Below are 17,125 nucleotides of genomic sequence, written 5' to 3'. Positions count from 1 at the left end.
CTTATAATTATTACATTTTTAAAAATAATCAATAGAATATTCAACACAGAATACCAAAGTAATACTCGTATAATTAAAGTATACTCTTTTAAACAAAATAACAAAAACTAATAGTTGAGAGAAAACGTGGATGTATTATTCATTAATGATTATTTCAATCTAAGACGTTTTATATTTGAAGCCACCTAATTAAACTTCTACGTAACTTATAACTTATAACAATCTTATCCAAATTAATATTAATTAATAATACTGCTTAAGTTTTTGATGCACCAAAATTGAGCATATCGAATGATATTATATTTTTGTGGAAAAAAATAGGTTTCACCGATTTTGACCTTATTTTCTACTCTTTTAGCTTTTAGTGGAATATATATTCTACTTGTAATCACCTTTGTTTCTTTTTTTTTAAGAAAAAGTTCTTGTACAAAAATTGAAAATATTTTCCATCTAGTTTTTCTTTTTTTTTTTGTTACCTTTAATTTATCTAGCTCCTTAAATTTGAAAGGAGGAGTGGTGGGTTGTGCGAATTAGGGTTTGATTAGGGTTGAGGTGGACTTGGTGGTTGTGGGTCATGGTTGGGTCAGACCTGGCCGGAGGGGGAGGGTCAGGGTTTTGGAAAGGAAGGAGAGGGTTTTTTTTTTTTTTTTTTTATAAATTTTTTTTTTAGTATTTGTTATTTTTATATTTATTATAATTTTCCTTTTTTTTGGTAAAGTTATCTTCTCTTATTGGTTAATAGATTTACCGGGGTATGATGTAGTGATTGCAAATATATAACAAATGTTGTATTATTAGAAAATAAATTAATAATGAGATTATTCATAGTAAATTGATGAAATTTTGTATTATTAATATTTATTTATTTTTATATTTTATTTTTTCAACTAAAAGATTATTAACTTTCACTAAAAACTTATTTTTAAAGTACCAAACATTATTATTACTCCCTTCCATTTAGCACATGTGTTCCATTTTTATTTTAAGTCAAGCCATCTTAAATGTCCTATTTCTATTTTGAGTCTTTTTTTTTTACCATAATTGGAATCTCTATCCTTTGACTATGAAATGGACTTTCTCTCTTACACATGTGTTACACCCCACTATAAATTTATTGGACTCTCTCCTACACATGTGATTCTATTTGAGTATCTAAAAATTGGTGAAAAGTCAAATATGATACATATAGTAAATAAAGGGATAATAATCAATGGGTAGTGTAGTAAAAAATATAAATCAACCAATAGAATTATGTGAGGAAATTTATAATGTCGTTAAAAATACATATAATATACTATATCTATTTTTTAATAGCTATATTTATCCTTTTATGTGAAACTTTTTTGGGTGAAGTATAGCTTAAAAAAACAAAGATTATACATTTATTATCTTTTTAAAGGATTTAATATCGAGTCAAGATCTATAAATCTTAGACACGAACTCCAACACAGACCCTAACATATAAGACCCAAATCTAATACAATCCATAGCCTATAGGGTTCAAAAAATGACTCATCCCCTCATATATAGGCCAAAACCTGAATCCAAGACCTATACCCATCTCTAACAATGCGATTGATTTATTTCCCTATGCACGGGCATATAGTTTGTTTAGGGTTGGAATCTAAAGAGCAAATCAAACCAAATGCTAATATATAGCTCAAAGTAATTAGGGTTGGAATCTTAAAATCTCTAACATGTGGTTGCGTGTTATTGCAATCTCTTACCGGCAAAAAATACTTCATCCTTCTTTAATTGCTCGGTTGCTCCTATATCTTTTTGTCGGTCCAATGTATTTATTGAATTATTTATATTTGTAGTTATACAAAATTAACGCTTATAAAAATTTCTTATTATGAAATGAAAATATACAATAAAATGAATAAATTAAAATTTCACATTGATATATTTTTTTTTCATGTATACTAACCACATAATGTACATCGTAAAATACTATAAAATAATAAATATTGTAAAAATTGGATTGAGAGCACTAAAAACACTGATAAAGTATATTAAATGGAAAAACGAGAAAAATCTCTATGAATGTGATAAAAATATATATATGAATGGAAATAAAACATAAATTTGAAAAAAAAGGACAAATTTAATAAAAGAAATAAAAAATAAAGCCAATTTTTTAGAAGTTGGGGAGTAGCAACTAATTGTGGGGCCAAAGTAAGATATTAGAGATTATTATTTTAAATTAAATAATGAAAAGCCACAAAGATTGACAAAATTGAAGAAAATGTTTCCGTGTAGAGAAGGAGAACACCCAAACAGATTTGTGTTCCCTCCTTCAATCATTCTTTCATAGAAAAGATTCGAAAAGGACTTCATCATAACACCCAAACAGATTGACAAAATTGAAGAAAATTCTTTCAAATTTGCCCATTTCCTCAAACTAAACTTTTAATTCTTTCATCCTCTCTCCAAATTTGAAAGGATGGCCGCCAATATTAGAAATACTTTTCAGGTGAGATAATATTTCACATCGATAAAATAATGGGTTGTTGATATATTGGGTGAGCTAATCCACCTACCACCATATGATTTTGGGAAACAGTGAACCTCACCAAGTGTATTTGCAAATCAACGCTCTTGATCCGTGGGTTTGTGAGTCCGAATGGGTGTCCGGTGTTCACACAAATGGGTCATGGTTAGATTATGTAACGAATTATCACGACCTAATATAATATCAAAGCCGAAGGTGTCAATCTCACGAGTTTTGCTATATTTTTTGTCCATTTTCTTTAGATATTAGTACATTTTTATTTTGGCTACCAGTTAGCTATGACACAAGTTTTCTCTTTAATTTTTGTCAGTATATTTTTTCTACTTTTATGTAAATCAAACCTTTTTAATTATTTTTTTTATTTGCACATATTTTATGCTCTTAGCAAATTATTAGACAAAGGGAATCCTAACTTCTACCCTTAACTAATTAATGAACTTTGAGATAAGAAGTAGTAGTATTAGTAATAATAAGATAATTCTTAGCATTATTAGCCATCAAATCTATTTCAATTTGACCTCACAAGAGTTGTTACAAGAAGCCATTTTTTAGATATGTATAAGGTCTTTTACGGCACAATTCTAAAGTAGAAAATGTTATATATTAATTTACATTTATTTTATTGTAGTCGAATTACGTAAATTTAAATGCTATTTTGAATTGCTTCATTTATATTTTTGGTCATAAGTCATTCTTTTTTAAATTGTCACAACTCATTTAATTTATCACTTTATCTCATTCAAATATTACTCCGCTTTCTTATAAAGTACAATCCCATAGTCCTATGAATGCATACATTGGGTGATTTTTATGAACATGCGAGAATTTAATGCTAAATGAAGAAAGAAATTGATGTGTAGATAATATAAAAGAAAATTGAAATGCAAAGATGAGATTAAAAGAAAATGATAAGAAATATTTTCAAATAAAAATATATACAAAATGAGTGAGCATCAATTTAAAGATAGTAAATGATGCACATTCTGGGATGAAATATAATATCTTTTTATCCAATCTCTTTAAAAATTACTCATCTTCCCTTCATTATAAATCTTATGAGACAGAGAGAATGGTAAAATAAAAAATTAAAGTGAGGGTGACTTAAAGTAAAATTGTTAAAAAGACTAGAATTCTTAAAAACTACTTATAATTATTAAACGCTAACTAAAACTATAACCATCTTTTATCTAATTGTGACAACTAAAAGTCTATAATATAATATAGTGTTCCCAATCCCATACGTGATAAGTCTACAAATAATACAATGCTATCAAAACTTTAGAAAGCAATAAAAATGAAATGTAATTGGTACCATGTTTTATGGCTTAAGGTTTAAGGCTCTACTAGGACTTTGACAAACTTTAAATTAAATAATAAATTTTATATGAGACCGTTTTATTATGAGATGAACTAATATAATTAATAATTTTTTAATTAATTATTATAAAATTGTTAAATAATCACTTCATGATTATAAATGATTATTTATCTAAGACTATGAAAAATTATTATTTAAAACTTAAATGATCAATTTAAAAAACAATAAGAGTAATAACTTCTTATAGATTATAATCCATTTATAGATTATACTATATCATACGGCTAAAAGTGTCCTAATTCTTATTAATTACTCCACTACAAGCCCCCAATCACGTGCAAGTTTTTTTATTTTTCTAATTATAAATGATGAACTTACAAAGTTAAGTGAGGAATTTATGGGAAATAAACATTGCTTTCACCTTTTAAGTTAAAAAGTTTTAAAGCAAGTGAATTATAGAGGTGACGTTTTTCGGCGAAATAGTGAACCTTTCACATTCACATGCTGCCTAAGTAGTATGTATGCCAAGCTATTAAATACTTTTTGTTATTAGTTGTCATTTGTTGAAAACTTTGACGCTTTTAGAACAAGTTTCTGATTAAGCACAAGCATTCTAGATACACCTCTTTCATTTGTCTTATTCAAGTCAAAGCTCGATTTTCAAATCAGGTCGTTTGAAGTATCGTAGTAAAAAATTTTCTTTTTATCATTTTATATTTTTATATAATTGATGCATCCCATAATGTACTTATGTTCTTATGATCAAAATAACATGCAAGTTTTTAAGAGATAAACTTTATATACTTTTTCACCTTGTGTTCATTAAAAGTGAAAATTGAATGAAGCTTAAAACAAGAAAAAGAAAAGAAATTTTTATAAAAGCATATATGTTTTTTTTTTCCTAATATGATTTAGCTATTTAAACGTGATAAATACAAAGTTGAACAATAAAATATACATATGAAATTAAATTGAACAAGTCTATAGAATAAGACGGGAGCTATTGGTCAATAATCTATTGTCATTGGATTCATTAAACTCGCTTTTCACTTGATACAGTATAAAATCACTTGCTCAATTGCTCTGCTTGAAAATAAAGAGTAATTGATAGTTATGAAAATGTATACTATATAGATGTACGTACAAATGTTATATCTATACGTACAAGCATAGGAAGCTTGTCGTTGGGAGACACGAAAAAATAAAGATGGCCGTACGTAAGTTAGTATACCATTTGAGAAAGTATTTTGGCTTATGCTATGATCATGTATGGGTGATGGGTATTACTTCCAAGTCAGTAGAAGTATACCTAAGCTTCGTACAATTCTTAATGTTGGAGTTTTCCATTACTTCATTGGTATTTTATGGGTGTTTGATTTAGTTTAGGTATTTTTTTAAAAAAATATTTTTATATTTTTATTGTTTAGTTCGATAAGATATTTAAAATGAAAAAGTGATGTAGAAAAGAGTTTTTTTTTATCTCTTTCGAAACTTTTCTCCTATAAAACTTTAAAAAAATCAAATGCAACTGTATATAAAATTTGTAAAAAAGTCTTTTTAAGCATTTAAACATGACAATTCAAGAAATTCTTGATTATTTTGCAAGAAACTCTTGAAATAGCTACTCACTCTCTGTCTCTTATAGATTCCCACAAATTACATTTTAATTCATCCCTCTAAATATGTAACATTTTTATTTTAAACGGTGTTTTTATTATTTTATTTATATTCATATATTTAATGGGACTATTTTTTTTAACAATTGTGTCGTTGCATATTGTAATACGTTTGCAACGGAAGGAATACATTGAACTCGGACAGAATTGAAAAAAAAAAGATTTACAAAACTCACTTAGTCACTCTATTGATCGCTTGAGCACATAAATACGAGTGAGAGTTTCAGCCATTACGATACAATTAATGTAATTTTAACATTATAATATTAGAGCAGAATACTATTGTCTCTTAGGGAATTAGAGAATTATAATGGGTTGCCTTAATACTAAATATAGATATATAAATAAATGATTTCAAAATGTAAACAAGTTAAAATTGTTACAACAATGCTAGACATAATGTCAAAAATGGATGTTACTACATGAATTAATATATTACTTTCAAACTTTCAACAATTGTAAAATATTTAAAATTTTCAATCAGAAACTTAAACTCAAATATTTAGCAACCTAAACGAAAATTTCCTTTCCATGTTAGCAATATGAGTTTTCTTTTAAAGAGATGTTAAACATAAAAAATGTGCCTATTAATGCAATGCGTACTTGAAGCACAATAATAGCATTTTTATTGCAAAAATCCGAAAATATATTCCTTTGTCCTACTCATTTCACATCATTTAAGAGACAATTCTTATATCATAATTTAAAAAAAATACAAAATAAGTTGAAATGAAGAATAGTATTTATGGGTCCTAATCAAGACATTGAGAATATTGATGAATTTGAAATCTCAAGAGAAATTTAGCAAATCAAATGTATAGTTAGGAAATCAAAGATTACATATTTTAAACTCAAATTTGTCGCCAAAGTGAGAGGATTGAATTTTAAAAGTAGCCGACTCTAAAGTCAAAAAATAGGTTTCACAGTTAAAAATTTCAAAATAATTAAGGCCACATAATATATTATTATATACTCCATCAAATTATACAAATTATAAAATTAAAGGGACTAGAATACAGTAATATACAGAGGTGACACAAAATGTTAACATAGCAAAGACATTTAGTACTGTATGAGCTTTCAGTTTTGTACCAATTCTGGTATGAGTTTCAGAAGAAAAGAGAGCTCGCGATCTGAGAACTTTACCGGTGATCTATTTCTCTCTTCCTTTTCTGTACCATTTATGGAGGAGCAATCATCTTCAGCCTCTTTTCTGATCGTCTTGCTAAAATCCGACACTGCTTCTTTGATTTCTTCAACACAATCGACGATTACACCTTCTACCCCCATTAGATGTTGCATATATACCGCCTCAGGCACATTACTGATGATGAACAACCGATTCGAAACAAATTCATATCAGTATAATTCTTGTAACCATTTGATCGTAGAATTGATCAGTGTCGGCTTTATTTCATTTGACTCTATATAATCGACTTCATTTGAGGCGAGGTCATTTTAAAGCAAATATAGTTATGTAAAAGTTCAAGTTTTAACTTGCTAAATTTAGAAAGTGGCCTATTATTAATGACAAATAGTTTAAAGCTTACTTTAACTGGCCGTAAGTAACAAGGCACAGCTTGGATTCCTTGATCTTAGCAACCATTGCTGGGTGTCTAAAAATCGCCCTTACTTGAGCAACGATGCCTTGTAAGCCAGCTTCAAGACAATGTTTGATTGCTGCCTCAAGTGAATTCCTTCTCGGGTCAGCGTATATTTCACATCCTCCATTTGTTAGAAAGAACACCTGAATCAATTGTCATGTTTGTTAAACTTTGACTCAGATCTCAAAGCTAGATTTCAGGGGAATGGAAAGCAAAGAGTTTAGTAATATACAGCATAATCATGCTGCAGTTTCCTCAGCAGCTGTACTACATCGGGTTGAAAGCTCGAAAAAATTATGTGGCTTCTTTGATCAGCATGCTGATCAACAATCTGAGCCAAAATGAAACATGAGAAAAGTAAACTGATCAACACAAGAACGAAACTTGCATGAACACGTATATATTTCAAAATTTACAATTCGATACCTTTAGAACTGCATGAAGGATGCGTTTGAGCTCCACCTCATCGTAGACTTTATTATCATCAAATTTCAACTCAATGTTAAATCCCAAGGAAGTGTCAACCTTTTCAAAAACGTCTTGCAATGTGCATAAAGGGGCATCATTCTCAACTTTCCACTCAAATATACTCCCATCTTTTGCTTTTCTAAGCATAGGCTTCCCCACCTGAAATTCATTATTACAATAATAGGTAAAACTCTGATAAATCCATGAAATTAGTAAAGCTTAATACCTCGGGCCAAAGAACAATACCTTTCCTGATGCTTTCTGCGGTCCGTAACTCAGAAACTCTTCCAAGGTCATTTCCGTCACCCTTTTCTCTGAAATCACTCCCTAAGCTCATTTGTTTCGAGAAATCAGCAATCATCAATCACGAATGTTTTAGATGTATACGAAGAACAATCACGGCTGGAAGAATTTGGAAAAATAGAATCTAACCTGATCTTTAGTAAGGATGTGTATGTCATGGAAAATGACAGGGCAGTCATCTCTGGTCACCTACAAACATAGGTTTTTTTTGTTTACTGATCCTTTTGTGGATCATCTCTCATGCACCGAAGTACTAATAGAAAATAAGCATTGTGCAAACCACAGAGAGAATTGAACCAAATCAGTAACTTCTCTAAAACCGAGACCACATTCTTAAATTGCAGTTTTCTAGCCTTTATGCAGAACTAAAAGATTAGCCAGATCCATGAATGACCTTAAAAGTATGCATTTGACGGTGAAAATAACATTCTTCAAGAAAACAAACACCATTGTGAGAATAGCTGATCCAAGTGAGCATCAAGATATTCACTTTTAGGCATTTTCAAAACTTAGATAAAAAATCAAGGGGCCAAATATTTGAATCCTAAATCCTAGTCTTGGGTTAGAAAATGAAGACAAATGTTTGAACTTTTGACATGTTGATTGTATAAAATATCATAATAGTTTTTATATATGTCGTTAAATTAGGGAAATAAACCAATAGGTCAAACCCCTTGAAATGTTTTTCTACAAGCATTTTTAAAGCTCAAGTCGACGTTCTTTTGGACACAGGATACAATTGTGCGAATTTCAAAAATTAATTGAAATGTGCTCTAATATCCACTTTTAAGCTTTGAATGGTGGATTTTTTTGAGTTGAGGACGATGCCTGTTGAAAAATCGAACACGGCCTCATGTCTGTACAAGACATGAATTTGGAGAAACATGTTCAGGTATCACACTTCATCACGTGATTCACGTCCATGTGCGTCATTCGACAAGCAAGCTGGCTGAGTCAGGCTTTCCCAATTGCTTGGCACTTACCAAGTGCCTGATGATCACATTTCTAGCACAATCCTAGGCTAGACGACCCAAAATTTCAACTTGCACACCCTTGTATTAATCCAGAAGGTTATGTCCTGAAACATTGAGTTTGGCTTGATTTAAGTCCACCTGACTAGAAGACTTGATGCACTAAGCTTATCGCACTAGCTTTCTTTGCACCCCTCGTTGGCACATCACAAGTGCCTTGATCCTTACTAAAGCTTAGCCCATAAGTTAAATGTGAATAAAGTGACTTAATCAAGTGAAGTAGAGAAAGCGCACTAGTTATGTATAGATGACTTAGGCCACATATGTATAGGCAAGTCATCAAATCTAAGAAACTCAAGAAAGTTCTAACCTCTATGTGGCAACTCTAAAACATTCTACACAATTTAATATTATTTACAAGATTCTAAGGTCGTCCCTTCTAGGATGTTTTAGAGACTTTCACTCGTCTATTGCAATTAAGACTATACAAGATATTTCTAAAGTGTTTTAGTCCCAACCAGAACATTCGAAATAGACCCACGAGTTTCTGAAGAATTCTAGTCTCGTCTAGAAACTATTAGACCATTAATGTTCTAAAGACTCGCCTCTATTGGCAACCCAAACTTTCCAGATCCTTGTGGATGTTTAGAGGTTCCACATTCTTCTTTAGGTGTAAAAGAACCTTCCCACAAAATTTCATGAGCAACAAAGTTCATTTGACCCTCCAAAAGCTCGAGTGTTATTTTTTTGCATTATGCGTATCCATTCGGGTCTAGGGGTGGACCTAGGTGCCCTTTAGCGTATGCATGTGAGGGGCTGAAGGGTACAGGGTACAAAACCTAATTTCAATTCTATTTCTCCTCACGGAGGGAAATTTCTTCACAAATTCTCATACAGCTTAAAATCCTGCTAAATAGCATATCTAAATTAATTAAAACATCTAACTTAGTATCAAATTACTCATTTTTTGAATCTAGGCTCTTTGTATAAACATATCAAAGTCCTTTGTGTCATCTTGTGTTTGAATGAGGGCAATTAGCCATCATTATACAACAATTCAAACTAAGGATGGTGATGGGTCCAAGGCCCTATTGGATCAACACTAGACTCGTCCCTATTTTAGGGTTTGGATCAAAGTTTTTGAGATCCGTTGATCTGATTCCACTTTTGGAAACAAAAAAATAAAGGTTTGGGTCTGGGTCTAGGGTCTAGGGTCTTTAGACTCGGACACGACCCAAACTCTTTATTTAGACCCATTTATGACTCGAACTTGCTAGAACCGTCCTAGACCTGACACATTAAAAAATCCAAAATCAATTTTAATTTCGTTCTTAACCTATTTTTATATTTTGGACTCTAATATAAACTTGTATATAATTCATAGACTTAATAAAACCTTTAAAATTTTAAAAAAATTAAGTATGAATGATTAAATTAAGACCCATTTAGAATCCTAGACTCATCAAATCCGACGGATCTAATTTAAGTCCAAAATTTTCAGACTCTAGGAGTTCGGATCCGACTTCGGATATAGATCTACAAAAAATGAAAAGGTTAGATATCAAATCCAGTTGAACCCAACCCAGGCGTGAGTCATGACCCATCACCATTCTTATTTCAGACCCAGCCCAGTTGCTATTTTAAAATAATAATAACAACAATTACTATATTATAAGTATATTATTATTTATATTGTTATAAAGCGATATTCCATTTTATACAAAGAAACTTAATTATATTATTATAAAAGGATATCAGGAAGAAAACAAAAAACAAGCAAACACATGTCACACATTCCAAGCATCTTGGGAAATAGCTAGAATGCGCGGCGAACATTCATCAAATGTCGCCATTCGTCAATCGTCAATCGTCAAACCCAAATCCCACCACTTCAAACATAAACCGAAGAAAAACAAAAGAAAAAAAAAATTTAATTAAAAAATACCTGAATATCAAACTCAATAAAATCAAGATTAAATTGAGCAGCATGATTAAAAGAGATGATCGAATTCTCCTTCAAACGTTTCATTCTCGGATCCGAAGATTGCAGGATATTCATACCACTTCCTCTATGTCCCATCACCACAAAATTCTTACCTAATTTATATGCTTTCTTACCTTCTTCTACCTTCTCCAATGTTCCTAACCAATATACAACAATATCAAATTTTCGGTGAAAATAAATTATTGATTAATAACGCTATTATTTGTATTTAGGGTATTGAAATTACAAGATAATTCTATTTGAGAATATGAATTTAACATTTATTTACGGCACTTAATATAATAATACATTTTAAACCACAAAATTAGAATAATGCATAAATTTTTAACGAAAATAAGATGGTAAATGCTAAAGAAAAAAGAACCTGAAGAAAAAATACAGGTAGGAGACAAAATGGTAGAATTGTCTGGAATGAAACTGGCATGGTCGAAATTAGGGACGTCGGCGACAGGGATTGCTTTCAAAGCCATTGTAGCTGATTAGCTAGGCGTTTGAAAGAGGAAGATGGTATCAATTGTGACGGCGGAGAAGGATTTCTTTTAAATTTTTCGGGAGATTTCTTTCTGACGAATTTTCTGGAGAGGAGAAATTGATAAAATGTAATAAAGCTTGCCAACGTTTTTTATATTGCAAACTCAAGGAATATTCTTTGGCATCAAAGTTTTTTTTAAAAAATATTAAACCAAACGTCAATATGAAAGTGATATTTTTTCAAAAAAGGACGTCGTAAAGATAGGCGAATAAGTACTTGTTTCGACCGGATTTTAACAAAGTTACTCCATAAGGTTAATCGCAAATTTTTTATAAAAGTATCTTTATGATAGGGAAAAACGACGTTAAATATCTTTTTCGTTTTACGTGCCGAAAAATAGGAGAATAAGTACTTGTTTCGACCGGATTTTTGACTAAGTTACCCCATGAGGGTAATTGCATTATGATGGGTAAAAATGATGTTAAAGTGCTAAAACACAAAGGTACCATCTGGTAATTAAGAAAGTCAAAAGTGATTAGAAAGGTCATCAAAAGTCAAAAGGTGACTAGTAATGTCAACAGTCATGTGAATTGGTCACAGTCACTTGACTTGAATGGCGTACGCTATAATACTTTCGAGACTGTAATTCACAAAAAATAAACATTAAGACTGTTATTGACAAAAACTCTAAACTTGTAAACTCTAATACGAAATTAATTCGTTTAATAATATTTGAACATTGGACTAGTCACTAGTGTATAGTTTGATTTTCAAAACTTGCAACAATTTTCCCATAATGTAATAATTTTATGGGCCAAAATGTTGCTGAGTTTTCAAAATTGAAGTATTTAGTATATGATAGAAGGTAGTATATTTGTAACTCTAACGAGTAGTTTGATATTCGTTAGTAGATGGTGAAAGTATTAATAAAAAGTATATGCAATTTTAATAGAAAATTTTCTAAATAAGTTTAACAGTTTTTTTATATTCTAATTAATTGATTTTCTGCATAAAATTCATTTCAATGCATTACTATTTGAAAATGAAATATAAATTGATTAAGAGAAATTGTGAACAATAAAATGTTTTAAAATGAAAGTTTCATTAGCGTGAATAACATGATATATTTCACATAATATATATAATCATTCTTATCATTTAATATCAACTATCAAATAAAAACTATCACAATAATTTTCTTCTGGATTGGTATGACAAAATTAGTATTACCCTCAATTTTTTGTTTGCCATCGTTATAATTTTTTTTTTGTTTGTCCCTATTAAAATCTAGCAATACCCTATTCCCTATTATACACGCACAAGGGCTAATAACACTTGTTGAGATTAAAGTTTTCAAGAAGCAAAGATTCGTCATTGGTCCATACTACAATGGTAAAAAAAAAAAAAAAAAAAAAAAAGGCTCGCAAAAGCGCAAAAACAGGGTGCTACAATACAAGGTGCTTCCACATAAGTTCCAACACAGATAATTTTCCTTTTATGCCAAAACTTGCTACTTTGATCACTTTTAGTTGACAAACAAATAACAATGTTTTAACCTAATGTTACATTTTCAGAGGTGACACCAAAACCACCATTACGAAAAGCCAAAAGGGAATGAACTAATAAACAATTTAATCAGCCAATCCATAAGAAAAAGAGGCTCATACAATGCTTAAAAGAATTAGCCAACTTACTTTCATAGGTGATATCAATGGAATTTTGGACCCAACTGAAGTGGCTACCACTACCTACAAAGAGATCCAAATTAAAGTAAAGGGGGCATGTATACAATGGCAAAACTTAAACAAAATGTTAAGGGGTGAAGTTAACAAAAAATTCAACTAAAATACAACCAATCGATACAACTATAAATCATAATGTAAATTTTGAATAAAAGTAAAGCTCGACGCTCTTTTAACACTTTAAAATTGTCTATAATCTCATTGACACTATGTCTTTGCTATTTGTCCTCTAAATGTATATTACTAAACTATCAGCAAGAAAATCGTCGTCCGTTTTATTTTGAAGTCTTTACTATATTCATAATAGATTATTTTATTGTATGAGTTTTCAGTGATTCAAGTAATTACTTATTCAAACTAATTATCAAATACAGATAAGAAAATTTAATTAAAATATAAAACAAATCTTTATCCTTCAATTGTGGATAGTAAACTTAATTTTTGATTTTGTCAATTTTCCAATCGCTTTCTTCTTTTTTCGTTTTTTTTCGGTTGTTAAAATATGATAATTTCATTCCTAATTGAATAAGCCATTATTACTTATAAGATTCTTTTTTTTAAAATTTTATTTCAGTTATTCTCTTCCTTTAATTGTATTACTTTTATTTATATTGGACTAAAATAAAAAAAACATAAAATAACAGTTGTATATTAAAAAAAATTTGCCAAAAGTCTCGAGGGGCGAAGTCCTAACCGCCCCTAACAAAGTTTCGCCTCCGCATGTATACATTAAGTTCGAAGCAACAACTGTAAGAGACGAACACACTTACTCTCTCCCCACAATTTGACATACGTATTTTGGTTCATCCTTTTCATTTTAAATCATTTTAGACTATGTTTCGACATTTTCTTTTTTAATTTTATCCAAAATTTCAACTTCACTTTCAATCGGATTCGTATATTGTTTCTACCTGGTTATTTTTTGTCTTATCCCTCAACTATAAACTGTAAACTGAGAAGTCCTTCTAATATGTCAAATTCATAGAGACAGTGGGAGTCTTTAGTAGTACACAAATCCAATGAACAAGAAGGATGATGGAAAGCGATAAGAATATATAAGGATAAGCAAAAAAGAACGCCACACGTGTACTACTACTACCTATTCTCTGGAAGTTATTTTAGGTTTTGTATATCACTTTTACTTTCAAATTCGCTGTTGTTTGAGTTTAGTTCAGTTAAGTTCAAAATAGCATTGCTTGTTCCTTTATTTATTTACTCGATTATGTGATGAGTCTTGAGAAACTATAAATTTATAATAAGAATCAATAAGCTTTTTTTCAGCTCAAACCCAAATATGCACTCGTATAATGCCTCAAAAAACAGCCAACTCCTACACAAATCTTAGTTAATTAGTTATGATGAATAAAAACTATTCATCAATACTTGTTCATTACTCCCTCCGCACTCTTGACTTTGTCCAATTTTCATTCACCATGTCAACTTTTCGCACACAAATGAACTCAATGGCACGGAGCAAGTTGGGAATAAGACCATAATAAACTCGAGCACTTCTGTAGAGAGTAACATGGAGAAATGGCAGAGTATGTAACTGGGTTTCAAAAACTACCAAAAACAAATGGCAGAGAATCCAGAGATGACCTCTTTGTTTACATTAATATTCTACTACTTGACCAGATTAGAGAGGTTTTGATCAGATATAGAGTAATGAGTACTAGAAGCAACCTAATTGCAGCTAGTCAAACCTGATCAACGTTGGAACTCCAGCACTAGTCCGCTAGACTCGGAAATACAGTGCTAGATGCATATTAGGTATTTTTTTTTTTTTTGTTTTTTGTTTTTTAATTACAAAATAGATTGAGGGAAGAGGAAGGAGTGGTAAGAATCGAATATAAGACCTTGCTTGGAAAAAGTGGTACTCACTCCAAGTGAGATTATTGGAAGAATTTAATTGACATCCATAAATGGAACTCTTAACATATTACAGGCTTCTTGATTTCACTTCAGTCTTAAAGTGATGAGGCTCCCAGAGGGTTGCATACGGTCTGATCCAGTCTGGTCTGACATAAAAATCAAACCAAATCAGAAATTTTTGTCTAGAAATTTTTCAGACCGGACCAGATCATTCTACAACGGTCTGGTCTAGACTACGGTTTTTTTTTCTTTTTAATGCATTTCTACCTAAGAATCTAAAAAAAATATTCATCTAGATGTAATAAATATTAATATATGTTCCGAGTCTTTGATTAAACCTTCAAAAGTCCTAAAATCATGATAACCACATAAAATATAATGTTTCATACTAATATAATTCAAGTACATCACCATTCACAAAACTGAAAAATCAAAAAAAAAAAAAAAAAACAAAAAGTAAGAATGAAAAATCAAAATATTAGTACTAAAAATCGAAAGAAAACCAGTAGACAAAAATATTATTACGGTTAATGGTCTACAATTTACGATTTATACCAGACCGAAATATATCACGGTTTTCCGATCCAGGCTGGTCTGAAAATCTAAAAACTTAAATCGGACAGAAAACCGTAATTCGTTTTTAAATTACAGTTTAGTGTGGTTTGGTTTACGGTTTAGACCAAATTTTGTTCAGCCCTCGGCGCTCTCTTGACTACACAACAGCTAGGGCAGATCAGGAAACCCTTAGCTTTCCAAACCAACTTAAAATTCATAGAGCTATTTGCCACAGAGTACAACAAAGTAATTTACCCTTCCCAACTAACAAAATAGAGAAGCAAATAAATCTGAACTTAGCAACACATTGCTCCGCTTTAGCGGTGCAGCGAAGCATAAAGTGTGTTCTTTGCGTTCCTTGATTCCAACGTCAACACAATTTTTTTCCGTTTCATCCAAACTTGCTTATATTGAATCATAACAAATGTGCAGTGGATGAAATGATCATCATACGATTAAGGTTGCATACTACCATACATATTAAGCATATGCCCCTTTCAAAAACAAGCAAAAGCAAAACCGGAAAAAAAAAAAAAAATAGTGTATCGAATCGTTATTCCTACATTATTCAAGTTTAAGGCGGTAACAATGAAAACAATGAAAAAGAAACAAGTTATTTAGACAAATCATAATAAATAGACTAAGTTTACGCAACTTACGGTAACAATAAACAAGATCAACAATGTCAATCACTATTAACAACAATGACACCATGTTACTACACTAACAATAACCACACGACAACTAGCAACTACTACTAATCATTTTACAACCACCACAATCACTATCATAGTCGTCTACAATCATCACCATTACTAATTATCACAACAATAATCAATCGACTAAGTTTCAAAACAACTTTTAAGGTTAGTTTAATCAATCATCACACCACCTAAAATATAGCATAAAACACATCATTAGTAATTTCATCTTTAAATCCAAACCTAGTCATTTCATGTTCAAAGAAACACTTTTAACCATTATCCAAAGTAAGAATCAATAAAACTAATACACCACCAAAAATGTAACATAAACGCCCACACCACTACTAATTTCAAGGATAACACCTTTACATATTACTCATAGTAAAATTCAAAGAAACTAACACACAATCAACACACAACTCATAATTTCTAATCATATTTCAAACCCTAAATCATAAATATGTTCTATTCATCAATCACACTCTTACCCACGAAAAGATTCAATGAAAATAACACAAAAAAATCAACATCACGCTCATAAACTTCAAAAAACTTTTAATTGAAAACAAGAAGAATCAAATAGGAGAAGAGGAGATGGCTTACAAAGTTAAAACTAGTAAAAATGACGAAGAGGTGGATGAAGGTCGTGGTGGTGGTGAACCGAGGCTGGTCGTGGTGGTTGAAGGGTCCAAACGCAGCTTAGCTGCTGTCCACGGGCTGCACAATGCAGCCTAGCTGCTGTCCACTGGCTGCACAATGCAGCCTAGCAGCTGATGATGTTTGGCTTCTTTGGCTTGTTCTTATGGCTTGGCTCATGATGTTTCACTTTTTTGAGCCCTCGGTGTTTAGGTGAGCAATGTATGCAACAAAAAGGGGCAAGTTTGTGCTCGGTGTTGATGATTAAATTCTGAAATGAAATA

At 30.8% G+C, this 17,125-nt stretch overlaps 1 protein-coding gene across 4 annotated transcripts; it reads right to left on the bottom strand.

Annotated features, from left to right (window-relative positions):
- Positions 1-6,442: 6,442 nt before the first annotated feature.
- Positions 6,443-11,444, bottom strand: LOC130808703 (glycerophosphodiester phosphodiesterase GDPD1, chloroplastic-like). Of its 4 annotated transcripts, XM_057674164.1 has the most exons (8): positions 11,225-11,444; positions 10,801-10,997; positions 8,014-8,073; positions 7,828-7,908; positions 7,540-7,740; positions 7,346-7,444; positions 7,060-7,256; positions 6,443-6,833 (listed from the first exon to the last, which is right to left on the bottom strand). In XM_057674164.1, the coding sequence occupies exons 1-8, from the start codon at positions 11,328-11,330 to the stop codon at positions 6,590-6,592; spliced, it is 1,185 nt and encodes a 394-aa protein (XP_057530147.1). In that variant the 5' UTR covers positions 11,331-11,444; the 3' UTR covers positions 6,443-6,589. The 4 variants fall into 4 exon arrangements, with proteins under 4 accessions (XP_057530147.1, XP_057530150.1, XP_057530149.1 ...); XM_057674167.1 differs by lacking the exon at positions 11,225-11,444 and having other exon boundaries at positions 8,014-8,137; positions 10,801-10,940; XM_057674166.1 differs by lacking the exon at positions 11,225-11,444 and having other exon boundaries at positions 8,014-8,962; positions 10,801-10,933.
- Positions 11,445-17,125: the final 5,681 nt, after the last annotated feature.

The sequence above is a fragment of the Amaranthus tricolor genome, chromosome 3, assembly GCF_026212465.1.
Source record: "Amaranthus tricolor cultivar Red isolate AtriRed21 chromosome 3, ASM2621246v1, whole genome shotgun sequence".
In the NCBI taxonomy this organism is placed as follows: Eukaryota; Viridiplantae; Streptophyta; class Magnoliopsida; order Caryophyllales; family Amaranthaceae; genus Amaranthus; species Amaranthus tricolor.
Note: the sequence above shows the minus strand (reverse complement) of the source record. Positions and strands in the feature narration are given on the sequence as shown.

Bases quoted from the DNA above. Each gene is read 5' to 3' on its own strand.
- LOC130808703 (XM_057674164.1), bottom strand. From the start codon at position 11,330: ATGGCTTTGAAAGCAATCCCTGTCGCCGACGTCCCTAATTTCGACCAT. The intron at 8,074-10,800 runs GTATTTTTTAAT...CTATGTTTGTAG, and splicing joins TTATTGAGTTTGATATTCAG to GTGACCAGAGATGACTGCCC. The intron at 7,257-7,345 runs GTATATTACTAA...CAATTGATTCAG, and splicing joins AACTGCAGCATGATTATGCT to GTGTTCTTTCTAACAAATGG.